Source organism: Penicillium cinerascens, assembly GCF_028974065.1.
Source record: "Penicillium cinerascens strain IBT 15544 chromosome Unknown scaffold_4_segment0_segment1, whole genome shotgun sequence".
Taxonomy (NCBI): Eukaryota; Fungi; Ascomycota; class Eurotiomycetes; order Eurotiales; family Aspergillaceae; genus Penicillium; species Penicillium cinerascens.
The window spans coordinates 660,544-677,100 of record NW_026695298.1 but is presented as its reverse complement, the minus strand read 5'-3'; the positions used below and the strand labels follow the sequence as shown (position 1 = coordinate 677,100).

Here is a 16,557-nt window from a genome sequence, read left to right as displayed (position 1 = left end):
AATATTGGAAGAGTTGGTCGACCCACGCACAGCTCTTCAATCCCGGTACGTCTCTTCAAAACTCATACTCCAGACTCCATGCGCACCACGTACACGATATGGCTTGCTCCAATCCTCCTCTTTAAAATTCTCCTTGTACGAAGCAGCACCAACATGTTGCATTTGAGAGGGCACAAGCACAAGCCGATCCAGTTTGTTCTCGTCGGCCAGCTGTTCAATGGCAGTGTCCACAGCCATGGATATTCTCTCCCTCCCCATTTTGCGGAGATGCTCCATCAACAGCGGCGCTTTGTCTCGCGGGAAAACCATGGCTTGAGTACAACAACCGTATCGATTCATCACATGGAGGCCGGGCTTTAGAGGTCGCATCGTCACACGTCCACTCAAGAAGATTAAGCCGATCAATAATGGTAGAAACACAAAGCAAGTTATCCCCAGAAAAGGGATTGTTGCAAGTTCCCTCACCAGCCGTGACCTCTTTCGTGCACAGAGGAGTGTGCCAGCGACGGCCATGAAAGTCAGTAGACTGAAGGTTAGGTATTTCGGCCATTCCTCCGAGTTCCATCCGAGGAACTTCTCCGTGTAGAGGAGCCGGAGGTAGAGCCAGTCCCTGATCCGGCCTTGTTGTCTCCAATCGATAATATTTTGTAGACTTTTCAAGGTGTTTTCGTACCAATCTCGCCGCGCCAAAACGTCGTCCTCGAGGATTACAATCCACTGTGCATTCGTCCTCTCCATGCATGATTTGAGTGCAAGGCGGTAGTCCAGAAGTGACTTTCGGTGAATATCCCGGTGTCTTTCCAATCGCTTGATGGCCGACATGGGAGCATCGAGAATATCATACGTGAGGACATGGTCGGCGATGCTCGAAACCCATGGCTGGGCGTAGTCCGGATGATCGACGGGATTGGTTTGTGCAAAGAGGACTTGGAGGGCGATGGTAGACCTCTGGTCTTTGGACAAGGTATCCAGGATGGAGCCCATGGTGGTGTCGAGGTTCTGCTGAAAGGGGCGCTTCGCGGTGATAATCCCAACGCAAATGTCAACCCGCTGTGCTGCTTTGGCTGAGCTGCTGATCGGAGGCAGAGGACGTGTTGAGTGGTTCCGACCGGAGACATATCGCAAGGATTCTTCGACTCTCGTGAGACTGTATTTGGGTCTGTAGCCGGCTTCCGGCAGGAAGAAGTAGGATCCGGGGTCTCGTGCAGAACGGGAGCGAGAGAGCAATAGAAGAACAAGGTATATAATGGAGAATGATATTCCTATAGCGAGCTGTTTCCTGCTGAGGGCCATGTTCGGGGTCATGGCAACGTGGATGCCAACGGAGGAATAGAAGGATCAATGCATTCCTCATGTAATTCAGACAAAGCTCGCTCTTACACGGCAACGGGGCATTCAAGAAACACGGAGAAGGAGCGTCGGGGTTCCTTCCTCGAGTGAAAATCTTGGGATAAATTGCAACTTCATCTTTACACCCAGCTCGGTCTATTGTTCCGAGGGCCAGGCAAATTCTTTCCAAGGCCGACCGTTAGATTCGGCAGCCAAATCAACCAGGCTGGTCCATGTCCACAGCCCATCCGGATTCACCAACTCGTTCTCGCTACCCAATCCGTCAGTGGTGTGATTGATTTTGCCTTCACCCATCAAAAATCGCAGGTACTTGGCCGGGTCCCATGAAGTGGTGGCCGTAGCCTCCTCCTTGTAATTCTGAAGTGATATCTCTGTGACTTGGATGGGACCAGCTCCAGCCGCTTGCATGATCTCGGCAGTCTCAGCAAAGGAGCGAGTATCGCCACCCACATGAACAATCTCAGGGATCTTCTCCTTGGGAAGAGCGGCCAAGGAAGCAACAGTCTTTCCCACATCGTCGAGCGAAGTGAAGGAAATGGGGGTGTGACGAGACCCCACGCTTTCGTATTTTCCATTCTTAGTATCGAAGCCAAACCACGGCCCGATACTGTCTTCCAGGAAGAGACCACAGAAAATACGACATGTTTTCACGTTCGGAAGTCGCTGAGCTAGAGCAAAATGCTTCTTCTTCTGGTCCCATTCCAGGTGCGAGAAGTCATGAACATAGTGATCAACTCCAAATTCGGAGGGGAAGTAAACCTGCACCTTGGTATGGGGAAGTGCCTGGACAAGTTTCTCTTTAAATGAATGTCCCGATGGACCGACCGTGTTCACAAGGACCTGAACGTCTCGAAGAGCGTCGACAAGATTGTCCTCATCGTATTTGCGGGTAGTGTATTTGCCATTTACTTCTGGAACTAAGGATAGGGAAGAATCTTGTCGTGACAGTATAATGATCTCGGAAAAGTGGTCACGGAAAGGAGGAGAGAGAAATGCAGATGCGACATGCCGACCCAAATGGCCGGTGGCCCCGGCAATGGCCACGACCGGACGCGAGGCAGTAGGAGTTATCGAAGTCATCGGGATTAGTCCGACTGGTGTGATGTAGGGCAGTATGTGTCGGTCAAATTAAGAATACTCTCGCCTTGGAAGAGCGCTCTATATAGTTTGGCGACTGCCAAAAGCCTACGTCACGGCCAAACGAACCAAGCAGAACCCTCGCTTCTTATTGGCTACAAGTCCCATTTTGTTCAGTTTGCAACGCATGCAAACACGATATTGTCCAATATATCACGAACATTACACTCGGACCAAGAGGATATTGTAAGTGCGCCTAATTAGGCGGTGGGGTTTCGGTTGATTCGTGTTGGGATGGATGCATCGGGATGTGTACCTTGGGCATTAGATGAGCAAGGCCTGGCTGCTGGGATCTCGGGGGATATCAAGCTTTCACTGGATTGTTTGCTGTCCTGAGACCCATATTCGGATATTTAGTACATCTATACATTGGTACTCCCTAGATGAATATAAAGCATGCATGAGTCGTCAACATCGCTAGCCACACGGGCAAGATCGTAGATACATTTTCAAATCAAACAGACCCATTCTGCATGCTCAGATACTTCGCCTCCGCTCCACGGATACAGGCAATGTTCGCACCGAGCTTGTTAATCGTCTCCATGTACTCGTCATACGGATCAGAGTCAAACACGATACCACCGCCGGCCTGCAGATAGGCAACGCCATCCTTGACCAGCATCGTCCGCAGCGCAATGCATGTATCCATCGCACCGGGCTCCTCTCTCGATCCGTCACCGTTGGCAATGTTGTAGCCGAAGTATCCAACAGCGCCGGCGTACACACCACGCTTCTCGCCCTCCAGCTCGGCAATCAGTTGCATCGCACGGATCTTAGGAGCGCCGGAGACGGTACCAGCCGGGAAGATGGACCGGAAGGCGTCGAAGCGCGTCTTGCCGGGTCGCAGCACGCCGGAGACTTGTGAGACGAGGTGCTGCACGTGTGAGAACTTCTCCACCACCATCAGCCGGTCGACTTGCGTGGTGATCGGATCGCACACCCGGTTCACATCGTTGCGGGCCAGATCGACCAGCATGACGTGCTCGGCACGGTCCTTGAGACTGCTGCGGAGCTCGTCGGCCAGCGCGGTGTCTTCTTCCAATGTCTTGCCACGCTTCACCGTTCCCGCGATGGGGTGGGTGATGATGCGACCTCGCTCTTCCTTCACGAGGAGCTCGGGGCTGGCACCCACGAGCTGGAAGTCTTCGCAGTCGATGTAGAACAGGTAAGGAGAGGGGTTCACTGTGCGAAGGTGGCGGAAGAGGTTGTACGGATGAAGAGAGGTGGGCCGCGATAGCCGTTGTGAGGGGACGGTTTGGAAGATATCGCCCTTGCCGATGTGTTCCTTCAGTTTCTTGACGTGGTTCTCGTAGCCCTCTTGGCCGATGTTGGAAGTGTATTCCTGGTTCTGGATGATGAGACCCTGAGGAGGCAGTGGTGTACGGTCCTGGAGAAGGGTATCGATGGTCTTCTGAATAATCTCCTGGCCCTTCTGATATTCGGCATCGATATCGGCATCATCGGCCGGGATCGGGACATAGGTGATAACCTTGACGACCTGAAAGAAGTGGTCAAAGGCAATGATGGTGTCAAACAGCATGAACATGGACTCCGGCACACCCAGGACATCCTTCATGGGCCGTGCGGTCTTGGGCTCAAAGTATCGGACACAGTCATATCCCACGTATCCGATGGCTCCGGCGGTCAAAGGCGGGAGGATCAACCCGGGAACTGAGGCAACACGGTACCGGGAGAGCTCTTCCTCCAGGATAGGGAGGGGGTCGGCTTCGGGGCCATGGCCAGAACCGGTCTTGATGGTCTTTCTGGGGTCTGGAAGAAAAGTGGTGAGTCAGTATAAGCAGGGTTGTGTTATAGGCCGAGATCACCCACCTGCACCGACGAAACTGTATCGTCCAATGGTCTCCGTAGTCGCTGCACTCTCGTATAAAAAGGACAACCGCGAGCTATAAATTTCAGGTCAGTCACCATACCACCAGATTTTCCCCGCTATGCCCCGCAGGTCGTCGTATTGAAAAGCCGGCACTTACTTCTCCGCAATCTTGAGGTATGCTAATGTCGGCGTCAAAAGATCCGCAGGAATCGAGGCAGTCACGGGCAGGAGATTCGGGGCGAATTGGGAGTTTCTCGACTTGGAGATAACCTCGCGCGCCGCCTCAAGCGACGGGACACTTGCGATCTGAGTCATTAGGATGCGCGTTAGCAATTTCCGAGTCAATGTAGGGCTGTATGAATGCGCTGGGACTGTACCGGAGGTGCCATGCTGAGCTGCTTTCACAATAGGACAAAGCAGAGCAGAGAAGGAAGGGTCGACTCCAACGGGATTTGGCGGTGGGAAAAAGAGTCACGGTGGGGCTCTGGACTCCGGTTCCGCTGGTTGACTCCCAACTCCGCAACAACAGATAAACAGCCGCTAAAAGACCAGAAGGAACCTATATCGATAATCACAGCCACAGAAATGGAAGTAGAGACGAATGCTCCAGGGAGACCAGTGTCAAGGCTCGAAAGAGAGTAGCGCGGGGCGGTTATCGCTTATCGATAGGCATTCGCATTCGCATTCGCATTCCGATTCCTGCAATCACTTTCAACCTGCACAGCACATCACCTCGCAGCGCCTCCTAATCGATCGCATTACATCCAGCACATGACCTCCACATGGCAACCCTCGAACCAAGCAGCCCGATAGCTCCCGCCTCTGTCCCGGACCCCGAGACAGGCGAGCTGAGCTCCACAGCAGATGGACTCGCAGGTTCAGCTGTGACATCCTGGTCGCAACGCCTGACCGAACTCGCACACCTTGCATCAGCATCGACAGGGGCCGTATACGAGGACGATGAATCGGCGCAGGCGATAACATTCCATCTGGATGCGATTGAGTCCATACTTCGTGACCCGCGCCCGGCGCTGTCGCGTGAGGTAGCGAAGTGTCGGCCGGATGTTGTTGTACACGGTAGATCGGCTGTGTCGGACAGGTCTCGCGCGTCGAGTCCTTCCCCGTTACCAGCTCCTTCCAACCAACATAGTGGATCGCATGTTGAGAATGGGTTCGCTAAGACAGACATGCTAGCGCAGCTGTCAACTCTATTGACAGAAGTAAATGGGCTGCATACCCAGCTGGGAGACCGTCGCAGGGAGACCAGTGAAATTTGCGATTTGTATGAGGAGCGGTGTCGCGGGTTAGAACGGACAGTGGCTGAGTTGGAGCTCGAAGTTGTGGAGTTGTAAGTTCGGTCTACGGCTCCATTCCCTTGCTATTCGCACTCTTAAATCATGCTAATGTATTTTGTGACTATAGGAAAACGAACCTAGTCGAAGACGCTGTCGAACTCGAAGGAATTCAGGGAACGATCCTCGGCCTCCAAGCATGGATAGATGGTCTCCAAGCGCAGCAAACCATACTTCGACGACAACGATACCTTGCACAGCACAAGGCGCGACAGCAATGGGGAAGTCGCCAAAGAAATGGCAGCTACGATGATCTGGCATCCGACGCACAGATTGATGATGTCCTGGAAGGACTTGGCGCGTGGATGCGTGGATTGAGAGACGTGGAAGAGGGATTTCAATCTCGGGCGCGAGCAAGGCGAACAAGACGGGATCGGAGACAGGAGATGCTGGAGCAGGAAATACCCCGAAGGGATAAAACAGACGGAGTCGATACAGATGCCGGATTATGGAGTAGAGCTTTTCCAGCACAGCGTGTTTGAATCGGCTCTACTCCGATAGAAATTACAAGTACCTGAATCATTAGAAGTATCGATGATGCATTTTTTGCGAGATTCACAGGAAAGAAAAGTTCAGATCATAATCACCGGCCACCGACCCCGAACGCGTCATAAAAGACAAAAAAAGACCTCTCGCCAGGAACCCGTATCGTTCGCCGTACCCAAGCTTGATCCCAAGCAATGCATGCCACCACGCGTCTTCTAAATCACGAATTTATGTCCAGAGAAAATATGCAGAGGAAAGGGTCAGGAAATGGGATATTGGGTTTAGATGTCAACCGTATCCAATGTAGGTCGGGTGGTGAAGGGGGCTTCCCCGTCGCATTCCCCGAAGGTGGGATTGAGCAGGTTGAAGGTTGCAAGGCCAGTGTCTTGCCATCGTGGAGTTTACTGGGTGACATTGATGGCATAATAGGAGCCCTGAAATCGTCTCCAGCTCATGGCTGGTAAAGGTATCAATTATACCATGCCAAGATCACGTACTTCAGGAAAACCCAATTCATTGGTGGTGGGGAAGTGCTTATTGCGCCAAGCAAAGCCTTCGAACATTGACGCTGGCCAAGCCCGCTCACCGCTGCAAGTTAACAATAGCCATCTGGTCCGAGTTAGTACCGTCTTGACTTCTTGGCATTTCCGATTCACGTACCTGATTCCCAAAGCCATAAGCAAGTTTCTTGCCGTCAGTGTCCCATGATAGAGCACGGTCAGGGATCGGCATTGCATGCCCATTCTGTCCGTTCGTGTGCTCGGATTCTTCCTTAATCTCTCCGGAGCCGGGTGCGGTCCACGTAGACACAGGCTCACCACCACGCTCTGCATTCCAGATGAAGAGCCGGTCGTTGCTCACCGCACTCAGAGCGTATCCATCTGGAGAGAAGCTGCCTGCGAGAGCTGGGACAGAGGAACCCAAACGCAAACGATGGATGCGCTTGTATTCCTTGGACTCCAGATCCACTTGCCACACGTTGACGCAGCTGTCCGTTGAGTACGAAGCAATTGTGATTGTAGGGGTCCGTTTTTCCGCGTGGGGTTGCGGGCGGATGTCAAGCGCCGTGATGGCGTCCTGGTGAGCGTTTTCGATCAGGATGTCGTGCGTCGGGATCCAGATCGCGGAGTTTGCAGAGCCGGCCGTGACTGCCACGGAGTAGGTTTCCGTCTGAGTGCAGCGGATGAAGGTCCAAGCGGCGTCGATATCGGTGGATTGATATGTTTTGTTCAGGTTGATGTTTTGGCTGACATCGCATTGATAAACGGCCCCGTTCCCGCAGGCAAATACTTGGTTGCGTCCACACCATGCCAAGTCGTAGATATGGCTGTCAATGACTTGAGGTGGTGGAAACACTTCCGGCCGGCGGTTGTCGTCCCAAAGGGCCAGTTCCGAGGTTCGTTCGTCCGATGCCACGATGGCCAGCTGCGGGCTCTCCTCCGACCAGTGCAATCCGCTTATCACCCGGGGGAGATCCGGAAGCAAGTCCACTACGTTGCCATCGGTGTTGTACATGGTGACCGTTCCTTTCATGTCCCGAATGGACGCCACGGCCAGTTTAGCGCCGATAGCATCCCACTTGACCGCTGATACATAGGCACCGCTGCCCTTCAGGTCCAGGAATCGGTTCTGCACCGGAGGCGACGACGAAGTAAGCTTCCACAGACTGCAGAATGTATCGCCGGAAGCCGCGAGTACGGTCGAGTCGTTGGGGTGCCAGGCAGTTGATATCACGTGATCATCGGCCTGGAGCAAGGCGGTGTCGGGCGCCAAATCGGCGGCCTTGGCGGGGGAGATCTGGACGCCGACGCTGGGGCCCATTGTAAGAATGGGTTCCTGAGGCACGTCCTCGGGCCCCATGCTCACATCCCCGTCGCCATCCAAGTGAGCCGGGATCGGTGAGCCGGGCTTGCTCTCGGTTTCGTCGTCAACTTCCATCGGCTCATTGCCGTTAGTTTCCTTGAGGATCTTTTTGCCGTTCTCGGCCGGGTGACCGTTCGTCACGCGGTCGCGAGGCTCCGGCGCAACGGGTTCTTCGGGAACGTGCTCATCGCGATTTTGCAAGTCGGTTACCTCGAAGGGCTCTGGTCCGAAGAAATAATCCGATGGGTTAAGTGAGATGCGGTTCCCCTCCTGTAGACCGTTAGATAACTCTTTGAGGACGGTGAAAGCGAGTCCCTCATGAACAAAAAAAGGCCTGTCGTGTCACACCAAGCGTTGCGCGCGAACGTACCTTGTCAATGGAGGACTCCAGCTCGTGGTACTGCAGGCCCTTTTGGACCAGCGAGACCAGCGCATGGGTTCGGATGTGACGCGCAAAAGGCAGACTCTGCGGGTCGGGGTACCATGCACGCTGCAGTGATACGGCGGCCTCACCGTGACCTGTTGGATGTTAGAGGGGGAAGCCGGGGATGGTGCCAGGGTCATTGAACCGAGGTGCTACTAACCTGCTTCCTGAAGATACCTGCGCGATAGTTTAGCGAGGACCGGCGAGAGCGGGGAGAGAAACTTACCGCCATATTAAGTAGTTGACGTGATGCGATGTAAGGTCGGGGTGTGCCATGATTACATGTGCGACCACCTCCAGGTGGACATGCCAGAGGAGGAGGGTGCTTCCGCAAGGGAAAGGAAAATCAAAAGTGGAGAGCGGTTGCGAGATGCGCGAGAGGCGGGTACAGGAACACGAGTTGCTTCGGAGACGGAGTCCGGAGCCAGAAGTCAGGGGTGGTCCAGGTGTTGAAGAATAGGGTTCGGGCAGATGAAATCTCAGGGTTGAATTTCTGGGGTGACGAGCAAGGGAGGGCGAGGCGCTAAAGGGTGGAGGCTGAAGGTTGAAGGTTGAAGGTTGAAGGTTGAAGGGAGGATGGAGAGTTGGAAAGCGGGAAGAGACGAGCTAAGGCAAAGCCGGGGATCCAGGGTCGAGGGCCAGATCGATTGTGGAACACGAAACAGAGAGAAGTTTAAGATCGCGAGAAGTGACACTCAAGCTTAAGCGCACCAGCCACTTAAAGAAGTGGGCTCCGAATCTCGAACTGCAGAGCAAATCCTCCCTGTGGCGCCCTCCACATCTGGTGGCCTTTCGTGCGACTCGCTTGGCAGTGGTGGATCTGGGGCGGATCCTCCACTCTTACGTACTACTAGGGACCACGTACGGAAGACTAACACGTTGGCACCTCCTAGGTCATGGACGGAAGACAGATAGGGGGAAATCCGGTCGCCATTCGGGCTCAGGCGTGTGTGCTGCACGCACCCGAACCCGGCGATGGTCTGCAGCGGAAAAAGTGGATCGCTGGAGCCACTCGGCTCCCCGTTCTGGTCCAGCATACTTGGCTTATCTAGGCAGTCGGCAACTCTTCCCTAACCATCTAACGGAATGTATACATGGTACGAATCGTTCAATCTATCCATGCTATTTCTCGGTGGCTCACTTGTTCTTCTATAAAGGCCTTGTAATAATTTACGGGACCGGACGCGCTACTGACCACCTTATCAGATGAATACCGAAGTAGAGGGCAAGAATGTCACCCCAACATGAATCCATCTCAGTCATTTCGTATATCCAAATGCGTCAACCTATGGAAACGCTTTCCTGCACAAATGCTTTGTCGAGTCGTGGTACAGTCTTTGTCTACCGGTTAGAACTCCCTCTTCGGCCCGCCCTTGTCCCTGTTGTTGTCCGCCTTCCTTAGCCCGAGCCGCCCCCCCCAAAATAATATCTCACCCTCGACAACACGCCTGGTCCGACAAGCCTGCGGTCTCGCATCCGCGAGATAAAATGCCGCTCCGAATCAACATCCCTCCGGCTACCCGTATCTTCCTCGTCAGCTTGCTCGCTCTCTCCTTTCTCTACAACGTTGCCAGATGGCGACAACTTGACACCTCCCCCGGCAGCGTCCAGTCAACCCCAATCATTCCCTACCTCACCCTCGTTCCCTCCTTCTTCTACTACTACCCGTGGACCCTCCTCACTGCGACCTTTGTCGAACAAAACATCTTCACCGTCATCCTCAACGGCGCGACGATCTTCTATGGTGGGAAATATCTCGAGCGCGCGTGGGGTTCCCGCGAGTTCAGCAAGTTCATTGTTGCGGTCACCGTGGTCCCCAATGCCGTGATCATTCCCATCTACCTTATCTGGAGCGGCGTTGGAGGTTCTCCAAGCAGAGCGTACGTGCCCGCTACAACCAATCCATTGGACTCTTAGAGCTGACCGTTTCCCGCTGTAGTCTCACCCAGATCTGCGGTGGTGTCGCCATCCAAGCTTCCTTCCTCGTTGCCTTCAAGCAACTAGTTCCCGAGCATACCGTCGCCATCTTCAAGGGGCTGGTCAAGATGCGCGTGAAACATTTCCCCGCCCTGTTCCTACTTCTCAATACCCTTAGTGGTATCTTGATCGGAACAGACACCGCCGCTTTCCTGGCCTGGCTCGGCCTCCTGACTAGCTGGACCTACCTCCGGTTCTATAAACAGCAGCCCGACCTTACTGGAACGTCGACGAACGGCCTCGGCATCAAGGGCGATGCCAGTGAGACCTTTGCCTTTGCCTGCCTGTTTCCCGACGTTATGCAGCCGCCGATCGCATTCGTCGCCGATCAGATCTATGCGCTTTTTGTGGCTGTTAGAATCCTGAGACCATTTTCGGAAGATGATATCGCTTCCGGAAACCAACAGGTGTTGGCCCGAGGGGAAGCCGGCCTACCAACACTCCTCAGCAACCAGCGCGGCGGGGGATCAAGAGGCGCCGGAAAGCGCGAGGAGGCGGAGCGGAGACGCGCTTTGGCACTCAAGGCCCTGGACCAGCGACTCCAGGCAGCGTCTGTGGGACGCCCACAAGCAGGGCCGTCAACACTGGGCGAGTCGTCAGCCCAACCGCCGTCGGCCCCTGCTGGCCAGAGCATGTTGGGAGAGACCAGCTACAACCCGGATAATACGTAAAGGTACTGGAGTTGTCGGCCTTTACTTCACAAGATTTTGGACATATTAGCATGCATAGCAGGGCACTCAGCTTGGCGAACAGACCTGCGGGTGATGCTCCTGTCTTTCTTCTGATGTTGTATATTGCCCATATTTTTTTTTGTCCTGGATGAGTCTTCTAAGCCCATGTGTCATGCCTTTCAGGTCACTTTTCTCTTGCCTAGCATGTGCATTCTTCTACGCGTGGGTTTCTTCCCTAGCTCTATACCAATCATAAGCGAGAATCTTGCAATCAAAACCTCTTCAAAGCAGTCCGATGCATCTTGTTCAAATGCTCTAATATAAAATCCCACAGAAATAAATGGTCGTAAGGAAAACAAAGATGCTATATGCTACAGGTGGCTCCCCTCAACACAGCCGAGGAGCCAGAGAATGGACAACCAAGTCAAGACCCTCTTACATCGTCTTGAGCTTCTCCACCTCACCACGCGCCTCAGCAAGCATCCGCTCCTGATCCCTCTTCGCCTGCCGCATAGCCTGTATACGCTCGCGGTCCTTAACAGCCTTCTCCGAAATAGCCTGCAACTTCTTCTGCTCCGCCTGATCCTCAGCCGTAGCAGGCACCTCCTCCGCACCCGTCGAGGCCTGCACACGACTCCAAATCTCCTCCCAGGTAAGGTTCTTCACGTCCACAACGGCAGTCCTCTCGCTGGCCTCCGGCGCCGGTGCGTGCTTGTCGGTGATCTGATTCTTGCCCGCGATGGCGTTCGCCGTGCTGCCGACCCTTTCCGCGAAGTAGATCGTCAATGCGGCTGGGCCTTCCTGCTCTTCTGTTTGTCGTACTGTCATCTTTACTCCGGGGTTATGGTACTTCAGTCGTGGAAGGCACCTGCGCCAGAAATGCCGGGCGCCTTGGTGTCCGCCGTAGATCTTTTGCGCGTATGTGAGGTGTAGTCGGGTGACAGCTGGGAATTCTTTGTTGGCCGAGGCCAGGGTCGGGAAGATGGCGGCACCGGTGCCGACTCGGACGTCGAGTATCTGTGATGGAAGTTGGGTCAGTGTACGTGTTGGATTGAAGGGTCTGCTGATCACGGAGGTGATTCAATGAGTCTCCAGGCTAGAAGGTTTGGAGGAGTATATGAGGAGAGATGGGAGATTTACCCTCTGTAAAAAAGAGAACATGCGAGATTAGCCAATTGTCTTCCCGGAAAACTTCAAACATCTGTAGCCAAGGCAGGACAACAACTTACAGTCTTCAGCTTCCGCATCCGCTTGAAAAGGTTCACCATGATGGCAGGTGTCGCACAGGGGCTGGCCCTGATGCGAGGGTATTTCGAGGCTGATGGAGGGTTGGAAGAAAGTAAAGCAGTAAAATAGCCGCTCAATGGCCTCACAAAGAGCTTAGGGCGCGGTGTCGGTGATCCGGGGAAATTTGTTGCGGGAACTCTTGCGCTGCGAAGTCTCCGTGATATCGCTCACGTGACACGCCTGATATTGTTTAACGCTTTTGTATGCTTCGCATTGCGCGCCACCTTGGATATTGCGTAGAGAGCGATGCCTACTCGATCATGATCCAGTTCCCCAGAGTCAATTAGACCTTTTCTTCTAAACTATTCGATACCCAAATCCTGTGACCTCTCATTGTTGAAAAGCACGTGCCGTAAATTACAATTATCAATACAGGCCAGTTACAGTGCTGACTCACACTTCCAACTGACGGTTTTATATTCACCCCCCGCGATCTTTTGTTCCCTGCCCCTCGGGACTCTTGCAATCAGGGTCTATATCTTGAAGAGAACATCATGGCAGCCGCCGCCGCGTCTGCTGCGCTCGACCCGAGCAACAGCACTAAGAACACCCTGAAGTTGGAAAATGTTATCCTGCCCCTCCCCCTCCATTTACTTCCCGAATTTTTTTTGGGATGACCGTTGCTAACTGAATTGGCTCCCAGACCGAGAAGCGTGACTCCCTGATCGCAATTGAGAAGCGTTACCAGGCACAATGGAAGAAAGACAAGGTCTTCGAAGTCGATGCCCCCTCCTTCGCCGAGGTGCCACAGGGCTCCATGTCCGCCGCCGAGCTGCGTGAGAAACACCCCAAGTTCTTCGGTACCATGGCCTACCCTTACATGAACGGTACCCTGCACGCCGGGCACAGTTTCACGGCCAGTAAGGTCGAGTTCATGACCGGTTTCGCTCGCATGGAGGGCAAGCGCGCCCTCTTCCCGCTCGGTTTCCACTGCACCGGTATGCCTATCAAAGCCTGTGCCGATAAGCTGCGCGACGAGGTGAAGATGTTTGGCCAGAACTTTGAGGGCTATAAGGAGGAGGAAGAGGCTCCTACCCCTGCGGCGCCCACCCAGGAGTCCAAGCCGGAGGTCAAGGAGCAGGCCGAGAAGTTCTCTGGAAAGAAGAGCAAGGCCGCTGCCAAGACCGTGAAGATGAAGTACCAGTTCCAGATTATGCTGGCTATCGGTGTCCCTCTCGAGGATATCCACAAGTTCGCCGATGCCAACCACTGGCTCCACCACTTCCCTCCCCTCGCCATTCGTGACCTCGACAGCATGGGTGCCCGCGTCGACTGGCGGAGACAGTTCGTCACCACTGATGCCAACCCTTACTACGATGCCTTTGTTCGCTGGCAGACGAATCGCCTTCACGAGCTGGGCAAGATCATGTACGGTAGCCGTTACACCATCTACTCGCCTAAGGACGGCCAGCCGTGCATGGACCACGACCGTACCGAGGGTGAGGGTGTTGGTCCCCAGGAGTACACTGCTCTGAAGCTCCAGGTGAAGGAGTGGTCCCCCAAGATGGCGGAGGCCATCAAGGGCAAGATTGAGGACGATGCCAAGGTCTACTTTGTTCCGGCTACTCTGCGTCCCGAGACCATGTACGGTCAGACAAACTGCTTTGTTGGACCCAAGATTAAGTACGGTCTATTCAAGCTGAAGGAGAAGGAGTACGTCGTGGTCACCAAGCGTGCTGCTTGGAACATGGCTTTCCAGGGCCACTTCTTCGGCAGCGAGAGCTTCCCCAAGTCCCAGGACCAGCTGCCAATGGTCTACGAGGCTCCTGGCTCTGACTTCGTTGGTACTCTTATCAATGCCCCTCTCTCCTTCCACACCGAGGGTGTGTACATTCTGCCCATGGAGAGTGTCTCTGCTGCCAAGGGTACCGGTGTCGTTACTTCCGTGCCCTCGGACAGCCCTGACGACTATGCGACCCTGATGGACCTGCAGAAGAAGGCCGACTACTACGGCATCAAGAAAGAGTGGGCCTCCAAGGAGATTCACCCCCTGATCGATACCCCCACCTACGGCAACTTGACTGCCCCTACTCTCGTCAAGCAGCTGAAGATCAACTCGCCCAAGGACGTCACCCAGCTGGCCCAGGCCAAGGACCTCGCCTACACGGAGGGCTTCTACAAGGGCACCATGCTTGTTGGTGAGTTCAAGGGCGAGGCCGTCAGCGCTGCCAAGGACAAGGTCCGCAAGTCTCTGTACGACAGCGGTGATGCTTTCCCCTTTGCCGACCCCATGGGTAAGGTTGTCAGCCGTAGCGGCGATGATTGCGTTGTCGCCTACCTTGGCCAGTGGTTCTTGAACTACGGCGAGAACGACGCCCAGTGGCAGGCCGAGACCCTGAACCACGTTGTCACCGACCTCAACACCTACTCCCCCGAGACCCAGCACGGTTTCGAGAAGAACCTGTCCTGGCTCAACCGCTGGGCTTGTGCCAGAACCTACGGTCTTGGATCCAAGCTGCCCTGGGACCAGCAGTTCCTGGTTGAGTCTCTGTCTGACAGCACTGTCTACATGGCCTACTACACCATTGCCCACCTTCTGCACGGCGACCGCTACGGCAAGACCGTTGGTTCCCTGAACGTGACTGCTGACCAGATGACCGATGAAGTCTGGGACTATGTCTTCTGCCGCCGAGAGATCAGCGATGACCTGATCTCCAAGAGCGGTATTAACAAGGATGCTCTGCAGCAGATGCGCCGCGAGTTCGAGTACTGGTACCCCCTGGATGTTCGTGTCTCCGGCAAGGACTTGATCCAAAACCACTTGACCTTCTTCCTGTACATCCACGTCGCTCTCTTCCCCAAGGAGTACTGGCCCCGTGGTATCCGTGCCAACGGCCACCTGCTGTTGAACGGCGAAAAGATGAGTAAGAGCACAGGTAACTTCCTTACTCTGAAGGATTCCGTCGACAAGTTCGGTGCCGATGCTACCCGTATCGCTTTCGCCGACGCTGGTGACAGTATTGAGGATGCCAACTTCGAGGAATCTGTTGCCAACAGCAATATTTTGCGTCTGTTTACCCTCAAGGACTGGATTGAGGAAATTACCAAGGACGAGTCCCTGCGCACCGGCCCTGCTGATGCTTTCGCCGACAAACTCTTCGACAACGAGCTTAACACTCTGGTCCGTGAGACTCAGAAGCACTACCGCAAGTACGTTATCCTTTATTGAACCTTGCCTTTATCTTGATCGCTAACATCCTTTTAGCACCGATTTCAAGCTTGCTCTGAAGTCTGGTCTCTACGACTTCACCAGTGCCCGTGACAGCTACCGTGAGATGGCAACAGCCGCCGGTGTTGGCATGCACAAGGATGTCGTTCTGCGCTACATCGAGCTGCAGGCCCTCATGCTCGCCCCCATCGCTCCTCACTGGGCCGAGTATGTGTGGCTCGAGGTTCTCAAGAAGGTCAGTATAATATCTCCCACCGTCAAAACCTTATCTAATCTCTACCAGTCCTCGTCCATCCACCACGCCCGGTTCCCCACTGTACCCGAGGGCTCGCCCGAGCTGTCCGCCGCTCAGCAGTACGTCCGTGGCACCTCCTCGAACATTCTGTCCTCAGAGTCCATGTTCGTCAAGCGTCTGTCCAAGGGCAAGACCGTGAACTTCAACCCGCGCGAGCCGAAGAAGCTCACCATCTACGCCGCCAAGAAGTTCCCCGCCTGGCAGGAGAAGTACATCGACCTGGTGCGCGAGGCCTTCGACAGCATGAGTATCTCCATCAATGACAAGGAGCTCAACGCCAAGGTCGGTAAGCTCGGCGAGATGAAGAAGGCCATGCCCTTCGTGCAGACTCTCAAGCGCCGCCTGGTGCAGGTCCGCGAGGACCCCAAGGCTGTCTTCGAGCGCAAGCTGCCCTTCGACGAGTTTGCTATTCTCGCTGAGATGGTTGATGGTCTTAAGCGTACTGCTGGCTACAAGGAGGTTGAGATCGTTGCTGTTGAGGAGGGTGGTAAGTCTGGTGAGGTTGTTGGTACTGGTGAGAAGAGGGAGGGTCTCTCGGCTGAGAATGCTGTGCCTGGAAACCCTACCTTCCAGTTCTCCAATGTTGCCGCGTAGAATTGTTCATGAATTGGAGCATAAATGGTCTCTCTTTTGTCTTAAAGAGTCATGTTTGATGAGCTTATGCTGAAAAAAGAATAAATGCATTTCATGGTTCTAGTATTCATTGTGCCTGTGG

General features: G+C 54.3%; 8 protein-coding genes across 8 annotated transcripts; 3 read left to right on the top strand and 5 right to left on the bottom strand.

The window, feature by feature from the left end:
• Nucleotides 1–36: 36 nt before the first annotated feature.
• Nucleotides 37–1,305, bottom strand: N7498_009354 (uncharacterized protein; the record flags this gene model as incomplete). Its single annotated transcript, XM_058456410.1, has 1 exon — nucleotides 37–1,305. One exon carries the CDS (start codon nucleotides 1,303–1,305, stop codon nucleotides 37–39), a length of 1,269 nt encoding a protein of 422 aa, XP_058303309.1.
• A 180-nt stretch (nucleotides 1,306–1,485) lies between these two features.
• N7498_009353 (isoflavone reductase family protein) lies at nucleotides 1,486–2,430 on the bottom strand (the record flags this gene model as incomplete). Its single annotated transcript, XM_058456409.1, has 1 exon — nucleotides 1,486–2,430. The coding sequence occupies one exon, from the start codon at nucleotides 2,428–2,430 to the stop codon at nucleotides 1,486–1,488; it is 945 nt and encodes a 314-aa protein (XP_058303308.1).
• Nucleotides 2,431–2,941: 511 nt separating this feature from the next.
• Nucleotides 2,942–4,707, bottom strand: trpE (anthranilate synthase TRP2; the record flags this gene model as incomplete). Its single annotated transcript, XM_058456408.1, has 4 exons — nucleotides 2,942–4,257; nucleotides 4,318–4,391; nucleotides 4,476–4,624; nucleotides 4,696–4,707. The coding sequence occupies 4 exons, from the start codon at nucleotides 4,705–4,707 to the stop codon at nucleotides 2,942–2,944; spliced, it is 1,551 nt and encodes a 516-aa protein (XP_058303307.1).
• Nucleotides 4,708–5,100: 393 nt separating this feature from the next.
• N7498_009351 (uncharacterized protein) lies at nucleotides 5,101–6,152 on the top strand (the record flags this gene model as incomplete). Its single annotated transcript, XM_058456407.1, has 2 exons — nucleotides 5,101–5,666; nucleotides 5,741–6,152. 2 exons carry the CDS (start codon nucleotides 5,101–5,103, stop codon nucleotides 6,150–6,152), a joined length of 978 nt encoding a protein of 325 aa, XP_058303306.1.
• A 436-nt stretch (nucleotides 6,153–6,588) lies between these two features.
• N7498_009350 (WD40 repeat domain-containing protein) lies at nucleotides 6,589–9,000 on the bottom strand. Its single transcript, XM_058456406.1, has 5 exons — nucleotides 8,670–9,000; nucleotides 8,604–8,620; nucleotides 8,390–8,538; nucleotides 6,817–8,289; nucleotides 6,589–6,765 (listed from the first exon to the last, which is right to left on the bottom strand). Exons 1-5 carry the CDS (start codon nucleotides 8,717–8,719, stop codon nucleotides 6,739–6,741), a joined length of 1,716 nt encoding a protein of 571 aa, XP_058303305.1. The 5' UTR covers nucleotides 8,720–9,000; the 3' UTR covers nucleotides 6,589–6,738.
• Nucleotides 9,001–9,878: 878 nt separating this feature from the next.
• Nucleotides 9,879–11,091, top strand: N7498_009349 (uncharacterized protein; the record flags this gene model as incomplete). The annotated part of the gene is made up of 2 exons (XM_058456405.1): nucleotides 9,879–10,323; nucleotides 10,383–11,091. The coding sequence occupies exons 1-2, from the start codon at nucleotides 9,932–9,934 to the stop codon at nucleotides 11,089–11,091; spliced, it is 1,101 nt and encodes a 366-aa protein (XP_058303304.1). The 5' UTR covers nucleotides 9,879–9,931.
• Nucleotides 11,092–11,526: 435 nt separating this feature from the next.
• On the bottom strand, nucleotides 11,527–12,359 carry N7498_009348 (mitochondrial 54S ribosomal protein mL61; the record flags this gene model as incomplete). The annotated part of the gene is made up of 2 exons (XM_058456404.1): nucleotides 11,527–12,108; nucleotides 12,321–12,359. The coding sequence occupies 2 exons, from the start codon at nucleotides 12,357–12,359 to the stop codon at nucleotides 11,527–11,529; spliced, it is 621 nt and encodes a 206-aa protein (XP_058303303.1).
• Nucleotides 12,360–12,872: 513 nt separating this feature from the next.
• Nucleotides 12,873–16,436, top strand: N7498_009347 (leucine--tRNA ligase CDC60; the record flags this gene model as incomplete). The annotated part of the gene is made up of 4 exons (XM_058456403.1): nucleotides 12,873–12,944; nucleotides 13,022–15,528; nucleotides 15,584–15,782; nucleotides 15,831–16,436. The coding sequence occupies 4 exons, from the start codon at nucleotides 12,873–12,875 to the stop codon at nucleotides 16,434–16,436; spliced, it is 3,384 nt and encodes a 1,127-aa protein (XP_058303302.1).
• Nucleotides 16,437–16,557: the final 121 nt, after the last annotated feature.